Below are 14,733 nucleotides of genomic sequence, written 5' to 3'. Positions count from 1 at the left end.
AGGCTTATATGGAAACAGGAACAGGATGCTAAAATTTGCCATTCTAAAAAACACCAAATCAAAATAATTTACATTTATTCACCAAAGCAGTGAGTTAAACAAAAAAAAAAGTGCCTTCCAGTACTGAAAGGAGCTCCAGAAATGCTGGGGAGGAGCTCTTGATCAGGGGGTGCAGGGATAGGATGGGAGGGAATTGCTTTAAACTGAAAGAGATTGAGATGAGATCTTAGGCAGAAATGTTCTCCTGTGAGGGTGGGGAGCCCCTGGCCCAGGTTGCCCAGAGCAGGGGTGGCTTCCCCATCCCTGGAGGGGTTCAAGGCCAGGTTGGATGGGGCGTGGAGCCCCAGATCCAGTGGGAGGGGTTGGAAATGGATGGGCTTTAATGTTCCTTCCAACCCAAACCATTCCATGATTCCATGATTCTGTCAAATACAGATTTTCATTTGTGTTGTTAGGGTCTGTCCTACCACACAGCAACATACTATAAAATGTTTTAGGATCTAAATCCTAAACGAGAACGGGTCCCTTTGGATAAAGAATGGCAAGGGGAAGAGTGTATCAAACCAAAGCAACTGGCCAGGTCCTTTTCAAGCATTAGGTCTGGGTGCTCTGTTGCTCAGAGTTGATGTGTTAGTGCAATTTTATAGCAGTTAATTCTGTGTGAGCCATCAAGGATGGAAACACTCGTGTCACATAAGCTGAGAAGAAAAGCTGCGAGTTGTCTGCTCTGTATTGAAAGCTGGATTAACTACAGCTGACATTTCTTAAACGGTTTCATTGAATTACTGAATTATGGAATGGTTTGGGTTGGAAGGGACTTCAAGGCTCATCCATAGCAGTGGGCTAGAACTGGATGGGCTTTAAGGTCTTTTCCAACCCAAAGCATTCTATGATTCTGATATTTTATCTAGCATGTGCTGGTTTCCCTCTTCCCCCCCAAATAGCTCTGTGCTTTAACAATGTCACCAGAATCGTACATATTAAAGAAATACATATTACACCTCACATCTTACAGTAAGGTTTGTTACTGGCTAATTTGTGCACATTCTTTTTTGTTGCCTTAATTCTATGAAATATAAAAACCTGCCCCCTAACCTCATTTAGCCACGTGATGAACACATGATCGATGAAAGCAGTTTTCTGTGCAAAAGTGAAAATAACCTCCAGCAACTGAAAAACCCAGTGGAGGAACAGAAACCTTGTCTGGTTATCCCCACGCAATATTTTACATCAATTTCCAGGTACTTGCATGACAAAAGAAGGCCAGGGGAGTGCTTACTTTTCCAAGGGGTCAGTCATTTTTGCCAAATTCTTATGGAAACGTAACGCTTGAATGTCCTGTGTCTCTATTTTAGGAGGTAGAAGTCCTTGCAACCCAAGCATCTGTCGTTCAAGTAATGTAAAGGCCATGCCCTGAAAACAAGAGAGGTGAGAAATAATTAACAGTTCTGTTCTAGCACGTCTATAACATTAATAAAGTATTTCTGTGTGTCATTTCAGACTGCATCCTTCATCCTCTTCTTATGGCAGGTGCCACAGCAGGCAGGGTTTGGATATATTTGCCTCTGCTGGGGTTCTCCACATCCTTAGTGGGTACTCCTTTCAATTCAGGTTTTCCAGATCTCTCAGAGTCCTCATGCCCTTTCCCAGACTTCATTTTCCTCTGTGAAAACCTGAGAGATGGCACTTGCAGACAGGCTAAGATTTAAAAGTCAATAAAAGCTGCTTCTTAAATTGTTTCATGGGAAGATAGAGTTGACCAGGCACACATTGGTCTGCCAGTCTGGTCCCCACAATTGCAGACAGGGACATGTATTCCACAGAGCTTTCTCTGAATTGCCCCATTGCCTGCTTTTTAATACATAATGTAGAAAACTAATCATAAAAATCATAGTTTGTAATGAGTTTCAGAAGAGATAAGCTAGAAAAATACCCCATCATTTTCTTTCTTCTCTGCTTCAAGGTGGATGAGAAGTTTAATTTATTCTTATTTAAGCACTAATTCAAATTATTTAACAACAATTCATAGAATCACAGAATGGTTTGGGTTGGAAAGGACCTCAAAGCCCATCCAGTCCCAACTCCTGCCATGGGCAGGGACACTTCCCAATCGATCAGGCTGCTCCAAGCCCCATCCAACCTGGTCTCCAGGAATGTAACCTCCAAAAGAGCGATGATAAAACTTCCCTTGTTTCAGTTTACCTAACTGGCTCAGTTCAGTTGATTGATTAAATCAATATTTGGGAATGCAGGAGCTGAAACCCCAGGAGAGCTTTTGTGGTGCAAAAGCTGTGCATCAATCTGTGAGCAAAAGCAGAACTGGAGACAGAAAAGTCTGCTAGGCATCATTTTTTGAGCGAGATGGAAACAAGAAACATCAGTTTTGCTCACAAACAACACTTTATTTGTTTACGAAGGCGACTAGATTAAAAAACAAGAGCACATTTTCTCAGATTTCCCACACTGAAAACAGACTCTTTCTGCCAAGCTAGAAAAAGTTATTTAGAAAAGGTTTTCTGCCTTGTAATCACACTTCAAATTCCTCCTGCAATCAGAAAAACCACAAGAAAAAAATATTTTCCAACTTTGAATAAAACCTATAAATTAAGATTAGAACATACATATTTTCACCTCTGCTTACGTTTGAACAGACTTCCACAGGTATTTGTAAAAAACATACCCATTAACAAAAAAAATCTCTGGTTTACAGGCTATACTTAATGTAATTCAGCATATTTGAATGGTTTACAACCAATACAGCTACTGCTTCAGAAAAAACATAATAAAATTAAGTAATATTTACATAGCTCTTCTCTTTGCTTATTTAAATCACGTTTAATATACGTTGTTTTGACTACACTGACTTAAGCAGCCCATCTGCTTATCTGTACTAATTGTATACTGTGTTCTAAAGTAATAAAATATTGGAAGAGTTAAAAAGCAGGCTCCTCTACCTCAAGATAAAAATGAAGAAGTTCAGTTTTGGCAAAAAAATGTAAGACTTCAGCCCTAAAACAGATAAATGCTTTATAATTCTGACAATCTTCCACGTAGCAGATTTGTCAATAAACACTGAGCTCAGTTAATCATAGAATGGTTTGGGTTGGAGTCCCATCCCCTGCCCTGGGCAGGGACACCTCCCACTGGATCAGGGGCTCCAAGCCCCATCCAACCTGGCCTTGAACCCCTCCAGGGATGGGGCAGCCACCCCTGCTTTGGGAAACCTGGGCCAGTGCTTTCCCAGGCTCGCAGGAGAACATTTCTTCCTAAGATCTCATCTCTAACTCACCTCTTTCAGTTCAGAACCTTTCCCCCCATCCTCACACTTTCCTAATACCCGTAAGTGATTCACAATCCATTTTTTCTTAAGCTGTTGTTACTCTCAAGTACACTTCCAATATTGTCTGTAAGTGAATTTCCCAGACTTTTTACCCCTGCTGTTTGCCTTTTGCTGGAGGTAGCAGCCACTGCAGCCATGCGATGCATTTTTCTGATTTGAATAATCTAAAATTTCCAGTGAGCACACAACCAGGAAGCAGCACTGGCACGAAAACCAAACCACAATGAACACGTGCCAAACAGCCTTTTCTTTTTTTCCTACCTACTTTAGTTTCACTTCTGTATACTTCTCAAGAAACATAAAAGGATCTCTGGGAATGTAAATCCCCCTTCCAAAGCTTCATGGAAGGAAACAAAGCTGGGGATAGGTCTGGAGAACAAGCCTTGTGAGAGGTGGTGAGGGAGCTGGAGTTGTTTAGGCTGGAGAAAACGAGGCTGAGGGGAGACCTCCCTGATCTCTGCAGCTCCTGAAAGGCGGTTGTAGAAAGGCACGTGCTGGTCTCTTCTCCCAAGTGATAGGTGATGGGATGAGAGGGAATGGCCTCAAGTTGCACCAGGGCAGGTTCAGATTGGACATCAGGAAAAATTCCTTTACTGAAATGCTTCTCAGGCACTGGCAGAGGCTGCCCAGGGAGGTGGTGGATTCCCCATCCCTGGAGGGGTTTAGAAGACGAGCAACTAAGGTGCTCAGGGATCTGGTTCAGTAGCGGACAGGAACAGTCGGACTGGAAGATCTCTAAGGTCTTTCCCAACCAAATGATTCTGTGATTCTTTGAAACTGTGCAAACACCCATCTATGCTACCTTCCCCTTTACCTTAACTACTCCCCAACTCGTTACCATCAGGAGTTTGTGCCATTCTAAATCAACCGTTTCTCAACACAAACCACACTTGCAGAGCTCGTGGCTCAGGGTAGGAAGCTGGGTGCAGCTGGTAAACATCCGTACCATTCTGACTGTTACTGCAGGCACTACAAAACCAAAAGTATGCCAAAAGACTTACGATATTAAGAAGAAAAAAAAAAAAAGCTTAGTTTCTTTTCAGAAGATATATGATTGCTGGTCAGGAAAGCCACTAACGTCAGCAGTTTAAGGAATGTGAAAGGTCAGGATCCCTTCAGAGCTACCACACCAGCTACACTGACATTTCACTGGGATAACTCACTAGCAAAACATACATCCTCCCCATCAGAAACTGCCAAGTCCCTGAAAGATAAAGTATAACTGATTAGAAATTCTGATTTCTAATTCCCACTGCTATCATGACACTGGGACGTGGCTTTTCTGTAATTTCCCTGTTCAGTGAAACCAATGACCTTACACCTGGCTCGGGGCAATCTGCAGTTTCAATACAGGCTGGGGAACAATGTGATTTGGAGCAGCCCTGAGGAGAAGGACTTGGGGCGCTGGGGGTGAGAAGATTGACATGAGGTGACAATGAGCGCTCACAGCCAAGAAATCACCCGTGTCCTGGGCTGCATCCAACGCAGCGTGGCCAGCAGGGCGAGGGAGGGGATTCTGCCCCTCTGCTCCGCTCTGGTGAGACCCCAGCTCGAGTTCTGCACCACAACAAAAATTCCAGACCCCAACCACCTTTAGGTTTCCTTTAAAGCACAGTGCTCTCTGTCCTTTCTCTGAGTGTCAGGGAGTGACTTTCACTTGGATTAGTTTCCTTAATCCTCTTTACAGCTCAGAAGCAAAAGGTGTCCTCTGTAAAAGAGGACAGACAAAGCAAGGAGTGTATCTGGGAGAAAACCCAGCACACTTCAAAGACCTCAAATTAATTGACTAATATACATGGACAAATTTACTGCAACAAATCCAACATGCTATCGTGGCAGAAGGAAAAGGGGGGTTAATACCCCTCTCTACTCCTCTCTCGAAAGACCCCACCTGGAGTCCTGTGTCCAGTTCTGGAATCCCCAGCCGAAGAAGGACATGGAATTGTTGGAACAGGTCCAGAGGAGGCTACAAAGATGATGAAAGAGCTGGAGCCCCTCTGCTCTGAGGCCAGGCTGAGAGAGTTGGGGTTGTTCAGTCTGCACAAGAGAAAGTTCCTGGAAGACCTGAGAGCAGCTTCCAGTGCTGAAAGGGGCTCCAGGAAAGCTGGGGAGGGACTTTTTGTAAGGGCCTGGAGTGATAGGACAAGGTGAATGGCTTTAAATTGGAAGGAGGAAGATTTAGATCAGACATTAGGAGGAAATTCTTCATGCTGAAGGTGGGGAGGCCCTGGCCCAGGTTGCCCAGGGAAGCTGTGGCTGCCCCATCCCTGGAGGGGTTCAGGGCCAGGCTGGATGGGGCTTGGGGAATCCTGATCTATTGGGAGGTGTCCCTGCTCATGGCAGGGGGTGGAACTGGACGAGTTTTAAGATTCCTTCCAACCCATCCATTCTATGATTCTATTAATAAAAAGGAGTTCTGACAGATTTTTACTTCAGAGAAGCCCATGTTGAATCACCACTTACTGTGCCTTTAATCCACAAAATATCTGGCACCTGGATGTCACTTTGGCCCCGAGAACTAGGCTCTGCTGCACAAAGCAAGTGCTGCTATAAACACCAGGATGTAAAAATTCTAGTTGCCTGCTTTGCATGAAGGTGAAGAGGAGAGCTGAATGCTGCAAGGGTTTTATTATAGCTCCACTGAGTAATAAGGAGAGGTTTCTAAGCTGGGAAGTGCAAGAGGTGTTGATGTTTCCCCACCTGGAAAGTCTTGCAGGAGGGGATACTCTTATCTCATACCACAAATACCCTCCAGCACACTGAAAACCTGCACGGTTCGTAGCAAACAACACATTCAAAGCCCCTGATAAAGACATAAATGCAGAATATATTTAAACACGTCCCTGTTTGGAAAACGAGAGTCAGCCTACCTCACAGCGAAGATTTAATCAAATGGTTGTCATGTAACTTGTAATCACTGTTATCACATATTCTGCAGCACAGCATAGGCTTTGAAGCAGCATCGTAAACATACTTCAAAATGAAGTAGATTTCACGTTGGATTGTGGGTTGCTGCTACGCTTAACTCTCCCTCCTGCTAAATCACAAAGTTTCACAACACCTCCCCACTGCAAATTGATAAAAGTTCACTTGTATGAAACAAAGGTGCACTCGCTACCTCAGTCATAGATTCAAAGTTTCCCTGTGTTTATGGGAAATGCATAGAATATGGAAATCTCCTTTGATTTCTTTCCCCCTTCAATTTTTAAACTCCATCCTAAATCTTTGTTCTTCCAGAAACAGCATAGTATGCTATCCATTAAATTCTTCACTGTGAGGGTGCCCAGATTTCCCAGAGCAGTGGTGGCTGCCCCATCCCTGGAGGGGTTCAAGGGAGCTTTGATGGAGCTTGGAGCCCCTGATCCAGTGGTAGGTGTCCCTGCCCATGGCAGGGGGTGGAACTGGATGGGTTTTAAGACCCCAAAACCATTCTATGATTCTATGATAAATCACAGGCATCACAACTGGAATAATTCATCTACACCATTCAGTATCGCCGAATGCCTCGGAGACTCTGCATTAAACTATTTTTCTAACTGAGTAGACACCACTGCTTTTGCTTTTCTTTAATGGCATTAATTGGACAATAAAAACAACACCAAAAAATTACAAACGTGACAGTTTCTTTCTTTCCTCCACTGCAATCCTGGACAGAAGAGCTGACCTAAGCCAAACGAGGTGCAATACAATGTGCCACCTTTGGCACTTACAGCACCTTTTCAGACAGATGATAAAAGCTGGTTAGAGATTAAAAAGGTCCATCTTTCCATGTTTAATTCCCTTTGAAAGCACACAGATGTCAAGGGAGCTCACAAACCTGCAGAAGCACAGCCATGCAACCTCTACCCAACAATCTGTGCACCTCCAAACCGGATGGGCAGGACATAAAACTTGTGGTGGGTCTTTCGGACTGTGTGTGTGCACAAGGAAACTAGCAGTTTCTATCAGTTTCTTGCCTTCTAGAAGGTTTGTTTGCCCCTGATCAGAAACTGCTGGCAGTGTTTCCAGCACTGCATTTCTTAGTGACACGAGTATTGCCATTTGCAGCACATCCCCACACCCTGTTTATCCTGGTTTCCCTAGGACGGCAGATGAGCATCTTGTATTCCACACCCTGGCTGCTCAACCCAGCTGACACAGTCTCAAAAGCATTAAAACAAAAGAAATCAAATGTTTGAAAAAGACAGCACAGTGAGAAAGGAGAGAAGAAAGGGAAGGGAGAGTCTGCTTCAAGATCTTAAAGTTCACACTATCCTTCTTCACAGTCTCTTGTCCTGTCCCATTCATCTTGTCCAACTGCCTTAAGCTTTGGGTTGGGTTTTGTTTGTTTGCTTGTTTTTCATTCTGAATTGGAAACACACTGTTCAGAAATTTGCCAGAAGTCAGCAAGGTCACCTAAATCTTTGTCAGGAGAAGTGGTTCTTGAAACAAAGGTAATCTATCAGAGTTTTGGGGACTACTCTGTAAGGCACAGATGGAAATAAATCAGGCTGCAAAAGCTGGGAGTGAAAACATATGAAACTGTGATTAATGGTCAGGCTCAACGCAAGATAAGAGAAGATGACCACCCATATGGAAAACAGACGCTGGGGCAGTTCCTCAGAAACTGGTCTGGGAGTCAACTGTGTCTTGTGATGCTGTCAGTGAATTCTTTTATGCCATTTATCATGTACACCCACAACTGTGCCCAGAAATTTCCACACACACAAATGCGTGTGCACACATGGGGGTATTTAACACAATGTCCTAAAGGTATTTGCTGAAGATAGAAATTCAGGAGGCACTGTCAGTACAGGAGAATGATATCAAAGAATGAAATAACCAAACGACATTGAGGAATACAGTAACAGAAAAAGGAGAAATGGTAACAACTGTACAAAATACAGTCATGCGCTTAGAAAATAATGAGAAGAATTAATGCCACAAGGTAGAAGAATCAACTAAACTACAGTAAGTGTATTCAGAGTCACAAATTTGCTGCAACTACACAGAAAGCAAACACACAAATAAGCACAGAATCACAGAATGGTTTGGGTTGTAAGGGATCTTAAATCCATCCAGCTCCACTCCCTGCCATGGGCAGGGACACCTCCCACTGGATCAGGGGCTCCAAGCCCCATCCAACCTGGCCTTGAACCCCTCCAGGGATGGGGCAGCCACCACTGCTCTGGGCAACCTGGGCCAGGGCCTCCTCACCCACAATGTGATGAATTTCTTCCTAATGTCTCATCTAAATCTTCCCTCTTCCAATTTAAAGCCATTCCCCCTCGTCCTATCACTCCAGACCCTTGTAAAGAGTCCCTCCCCAGCCTTCCTGGAGCCCCTTTCAGCAATGGAAGCTGCCCTAAGGTCTCCTCAGAGCCTTCTCTTCTCCAGGCTGAACAAGCCCAACTCTCTCAGCCTGTCCTCAGAGCAGAGGTGCTCCAGCCCTTGCATCATCTTTATGGCCTCCCCTGGACTTGCTCCAACAGTTCCATGTCCTTCCTGTGCTTAGAACTCCAGAACTGGACACAGAACTCCAGGTGAGGTCCCACGAGAGACGAATAGAGGGGCCAAATCCCCCTCCTTGCCTTGCTGGCCGTGCTGCTTTGGATGCAGCCCAGGACATGGGTGGTTTCTGGGCTGTGAGTGCATGTTGCTGGCTCATGGCAACTTCTCATCCCTCAGCACCCCAAGTCCTTCCCCTCAGGGTTGCTCCCAATCACATCATCCCCCAGACTGTATGGAAACTGTGGATCGCATAAAAATGTTACAGTATAAAGAGACTGATGCCACTCTACATGGCAGAATGAGCATCACCAAGGTCGAGGATCACCTATTCATGCTTCATCTGTTCTGTGCTGGAATAATACTCGCCCTTGAGTGAGAATCCAAATCTTTACTGCCATATAAATAACAATTTAATTGCCAGTACTAAAAACGAGATTGTCCTAATGGTGTTCAAAGAGCCCAACAAGCTGAAAATGCTGCCTGGGCATAGCAGAGACCTCCAGCAAAATAAAAGGTCCTGGAGCCAATTAACTGTAATCCGAATCCCTGCCACAGAGCAGAAATCAAACATCATGGAAGATCATAAATATACATGGATGCCAGCAAAGCAGTTAGTGTGTCCTGTGATTGTCTGGCTGCGGCACCAAGGGTGTTACTGATACAGCTCATAACCTTTTCCGAGCCGCCCTGACAATAAACACTGGAAAGCTGGCCTTTCAAATGCACAAACCCAAAACAGCTGATGCAGGTGCCGTGAGGTCCTGCAAAAGATAGGTACGGGTGGGAATGAAAGGAAAAAAACCACATGTGGTAAGAGAAAAACCTACCCCGACGGCACAGAACAGCAGCAGCTTAATCTACACAGGGGGAAAAGGGTGGTTTTGTGTTAGTAAAACCATCCTTCTGGTGTGACAACTGAGTGGTGCAGATGACACACCAGAAGGATGAGATGACATCCAGAGGGATCTGGACAAGCTGGAGAGGTTGCCCAGAGCAGGGGTGGCTGCCCCATCCCTGGAGGGGTTCAAGGCCAGGTTGGATGGGGCTTGGAGCCCCTGATCCAGTGGGAGGTGTCCCTGCCCATGGCAGGGGTGGAACTGGATGGGCTTGGAGGTCCCTTGCAATCCAAACTATTTCATGATTCTGTGATTCTTTTAAAGGAGACCAAGTGTTCTGTAGAATTGATAGGGATTGTAAAAACTTACTATAAGGGACTAAAACAGGAGTCATAAAATGACAGTCCCAAAAAGCTGTGAGCAAGAGATAAAGCCCTTTATATGTGCCTGTATGTATACGATGTGTTTCTTGCACCTTTGGGCAAGAAAGCACAAAGGGTAAAGTATTTTGCATATTTAGTCAATCATTTATTTCTCTGCTGAACTTCCAAACAGATTTGTGTACAGATACTGCACCCAATATCAAGCAGTATCATTTTAACTAGCTAACATATCCATTCAAAACAGCATCAGCTGTAATGACAGCCTGATATAACAGAGCCTGGACAATGTGGGAAGTTTTTTGACTCTCACTGGTATAATTTCATGGAGACATTAAAACACTAAAAAATGAACTGCTATTAATAAAGCAACTCTCTGTTCTTCTCTAGTCTTCAAAAAACCAACTAAAAATACTGCATTGTGCTCAGTCCACCAGAGAATTCCAGGCTTAAAAGAAAAGAAAAAAAAAGAAAGCAGATAGATGTTACCACTAGAAAAACAATGAGAAATGACCCATTGTTTTTGTTTCTGAACGCTGTTGCATAATCAGCACTTGGAAAATCTTACAGGGCTTGAAATAATTCCCACTGACATGTCAAAGTGTTTATAGCTCAGAGAAGTCCTGAGATAATCTGATCTTGACAAATCACACGAATCTATTCTTCACCCCTTTCCTAATGCTGTAATCCCAGTTTTATTCTTGCAGCCAACCCATCACTAACTTCTGCAGCTCTTTTTACATACATAACCTGCATTCATGTGGTATCGAGGCACCTCGCACTACGCTGCGCTGTGCAAGAAATGCTAAGTAATACGACTATTGTTCTTTATCTTCTATCCATTCTCTCTTTTTAGAACACTGAGGAGTCCATCTTGCCAAAACACACACTGGAGCAGTTCTCCCTGTAGTTACAGGCAGGGCACAAGGAGATGTAGCTGGCAATTCTCAGCTTGAAACCCTCCCCAGGTATTGTGAGCCCACGGACCAACTTCTAATTCTGACATAAAGAGAGGGAAAAAAGAAAAGGGAGGAGGGGAGATGGATGGAGAGGGGGAGAGGGAGACAAGAAAGGGAAGAGAAGGAGGGGAAGAAGCTTCTATAGTTCCATTGCTCAGGAAATATACAGCACCTTTCTTGGCCATTTTAGACAACTTGGATCAGATACCAAAAGCCCTCATCGACTTTCTTACTGGTTTTAGTTTACAAATTAATTGCTTCAGTATTCCTGAAGGCTTCAACCACTCCAGGGAAAAAAAAAGAGAGATCAGGGATGGGGAAGCAGAAAAATATGGGGGGAAAAAAAAGAAGGGAATTTTTATGGAGGGAAAAAGAATGCTTTCCTAGAAGTTCCTACTGACAGACAGAATTACCATAATGTCTCTACCTTCCAGCTAGCTCCAATCAAGGCCTATGTTTAGATGCTCTCTGTCTGACTCTCCACACAAAGATGTTTCTTTCTGATACAGCCCAGAAGGCAGCAGCCCAGAAGGCCAACCATGTCCTGGGCTGCATCCAAAGCAGCGTGGCCAGCAGGGTGAGGGAGGAGATTCTGCCCCTCTGCTCCTCTCTCATAAGACCCTACTTGGAGTCCTGTGTCCCTGGAATTCTCAGCAGAAGGATATAGAACTGTTGGAACGTGTCCAGAGGAGGCCATGAAGATGATGCGAGGGCTGGAGCACCTCTGCTATGAGGACAGGCTGAGAGAGTTGGGGTTGTTCAGCACAGACAAGAGAAGGCTGCAGGGAGACCTTAGAGCACCTTCCAGTGCTGAAAGGGGTTCCAGGAATTTTTTACAAGGGCCTGGAAGACAAGTGAAAATGGCTTTAAATTGGGAGGGAGAAGATTTAGATGAGACATTCAGAAGAAATTCTTCATGCTGAGGGTGGTGAGGCCCCAGCCCGGGTTGCCCAGGGAAGTAGTGGAAGCCCCTTCTCAGAGGTGTTCAAGGCCAGGTTGTACGGGGCTTTGATGAACCTGATCCACTGGGAGGTGTCCCTGCCCACGACAGGGATGGAACTGGATGGGTTTTAAGGTCCCCTCCAACCCAAACCACTCTATGATCCCATGATATGGCTCACTCCCAGTTCCCAGTCTTGTAGGAAAAAGCCAGGACTGCGACAGTGAGGCTAACATTTTCTATCCCTAGCAAGACTGAACTCAGAACTAACCTTTGCAGGCTATGAAAAGAGACAGTCTGTTTGCTAAAGCTTTACTTCAATTCAACCAGCCCCAAAAATAAGCCAGAAACAGGCAAGAACCAGTAACCCTTCATTTGGTACAAGGAAGCAGCAGGATTGATGGTGTAAACCCCACCAAACCGGCAAAAGCACAGGCTGATGTCCATGTTATTGCACGTCCTTGTACTCCAGGTACTTGAAATTAACTGGTTCTTCCATCCTCTACACCCTTGTTTTGGCTGTGGCCCAGCACAACTCCCAGAGGTGGTTCAACCCTGGAGCAAGGTCCATTGGACGATTACTGGATGAAGATAAGATATTTGATAACTACATAGTACCAACCTTGTTTGTTCGTGGGTTTAACATCAGTGGTTTGCCTTTTTCTTTCGTATGGGCACTGCGACATGCCATCGCGCAGGGAGTGGCAGCTATTCTGAGTCGGGAGAACATGGCTTTTCTTACAGTGCACCTAGAAGAAGAAAAGAACATCATTCAGGCACAGAAGCAGTGGAAATAATGTTCATATTCATAGGACATCTGTTGAAAAAGAAATAGGTGCATGCTAGATAAGACTGTGCTGAAACATCATAATAATAACCCAAAATTGCCTTGCAGCAGCCAGGAGCAAAATAGAGGAGGAAGGGATGATGATAATGAGAGCGTATAAGCGAGTGAAGAGAATGTAAAGCAACGTCGGTGTAAACTCACACTGTGCTCTGGGCTGCAGCCAGCCAGCATTCATGAGGTATTTGTGCAATAGCTGCTGCTCTGTAAACCCTCAGCTGAACTGCCATTAGCAAATAACAGCCTATGCGGTGACCACGCAGCTGGCACCAGGGAAATACCAGAAAAGACAAAGTGGCTTTGGCTAGGAGAGCAGGCGATTTTAAACTGAGCTTCTCGAACAGCTTTCTGAAAATTAAATCATAGGATCAGTCAATTGGAAAAGACTTTTGAGATTGAGTCCAACCTTACCTGTACACTACAAAATCCTATCCCTGAGCACCTCGTCTCCCGTCTTTAAACACCTCCAAGGATGGTGACTCAATCACTTCCCTGGGCAGCCTCTGTCAGTGCCTGTGAACCTTTTTGGTGAAGAAATTTTTCCTGCTATCTTATCTAAACCTCCACTGGTGCAACCTGAGGTCATTTCCTCTAGTCCTATCTCCTGTTACCTGGGAGAAGACACTAACCTTCACCTCACCACAACCTCCTTTCAGGGAGCTGCAGAAAGCAATGAGGTCCCCCCTCAGTCTCCTTTTCTCCAGGCTAAACAACCCCATCTCCCTCAGTCACCTCTAATAACCCTTGTTCTCCAGACCCTTCAGTAGCTCTGCTTCCCTTCTCTGGACACGCTCCAGCTCCTCAATGTCCTTTTTGGAGTGAGAGACCCAAAACTGAACCCAGGATTCAAGGTGCAGCCTCACCAGTGCTGAGTTCAGGAGCACAATTCCCTCCCTGCTCCTGCTGGAACACTGTTTCTGACACAGGCCAAGATGCCATTCGCCTTCCTACATTAGATTCCTGTGGCTGAAGCCCCGTCATCCTCTGGCCCCACTGTATGTTCACATATAAGAAACACACAAGCACAGTAAAGCAGGTACTGAGACATTTTTAAGGAATGAAATGATGCATGGCTTGGATTTTTAATTTCTTCCAGACAGGATACAAAATTAGATTAAAGAACAAAACTTCATTATCTTAAGTATAAGCACCAATACCTTAGACAGACTCTCTAAAATCAAATCTACACATAATCAACTTTTGAGATGGCAGGCTGATCTCACAAGTCGCAATTTAGAGGATTTTCATAGGATTATAGAGTGGGTTGTAAGGGACCTCAAAGCCCACCCAGTCCCAACCCTGCCATGGTCAGGGACACCTCCCACTGGATCAGGGGCTCCCAGCCCCATCCAACCTGGCCTTGAACCCCTCCAGGGATGGGGCAGCCACCCCTGCTCTGGGCAGCCTGGGCCAGGGCCTCCTCACCCACAATGTGATTAATTTCTTCCTAATGTCTAATCTAAACTTCCTCCCTTCCAGTATAAAGCCATTCCCTCTCATTCTGTCACTCCAGGCCCTTGCAAAAAGCCCCTCCCCAGCTTTCCTGGAGCCCCTTTCAGCACTGGAAGCTGCTCTAAGGTCTCCCCAGAGCCTTCTCTTCTCCAGGCTGAACGAACCCAACTCTCTCAGCCTGTCCTCAGAGCAGAGGTGCTCCAGCCCTCACATCATCTTCCTAGCCTGCTCTGGACCTGTTCCAGCATTTCCATGTTCTTCTTCTGTTGGTAATTCCAGAACTGGACACAGGACTCCATTTTCCTCAAAAACTTTCCAGGCATCAAAGAATATGCAAACATTAAATATTTCTCCTCATCAGTGATATCCAAGTTTCCCTTCTATCTGTTTTAAAGGAAAGCAGTGCTGACATTCATCAGGATCCCTATCTCTCATCCCTTATTTGTTTGGTTAGTCCTTGCAACTGAACAAAGTTCCACCCAAAACCCATGT

The 14,733-nt window shown here is 45.0% G+C and overlaps 1 protein-coding gene across 1 annotated transcript in view; it reads right to left on the bottom strand.

Moving 5' to 3' along the window:
* The window catches only part of ME2 (malic enzyme 2), a 47,691-nt gene that overhangs the window by 23,663 nt on the left and 9,295 nt on the right, over nucleotides 1-14,733 (bottom strand). Inside the window, exons 2-3 of the mRNA XM_069880995.1 lie at nucleotides 12,568-12,694; nucleotides 1,280-1,413 (exon numbers count right to left, since the gene is read on the bottom strand). Coding sequence (XP_069737096.1) covers nucleotides 1,280-1,413; nucleotides 12,568-12,675 — 242 coding nt within the window. The 5' untranslated portion in view covers nucleotides 12,676-12,694. The remainder of the gene's footprint in view (nucleotides 1-1,279; nucleotides 1,414-12,567; nucleotides 12,695-14,733) is intronic.

The sequence above is a fragment of the Phaenicophaeus curvirostris genome, chromosome Z (genome assembly GCF_032191515.1).
Source record: "Phaenicophaeus curvirostris isolate KB17595 chromosome Z, BPBGC_Pcur_1.0, whole genome shotgun sequence".
Classification (NCBI taxonomy): domain Eukaryota; kingdom Metazoa; phylum Chordata; class Aves; order Cuculiformes; family Cuculidae; genus Phaenicophaeus; species Phaenicophaeus curvirostris.
Note: the sequence above shows the minus strand (reverse complement) of the source record. Positions and strands in the feature narration are given on the sequence as shown.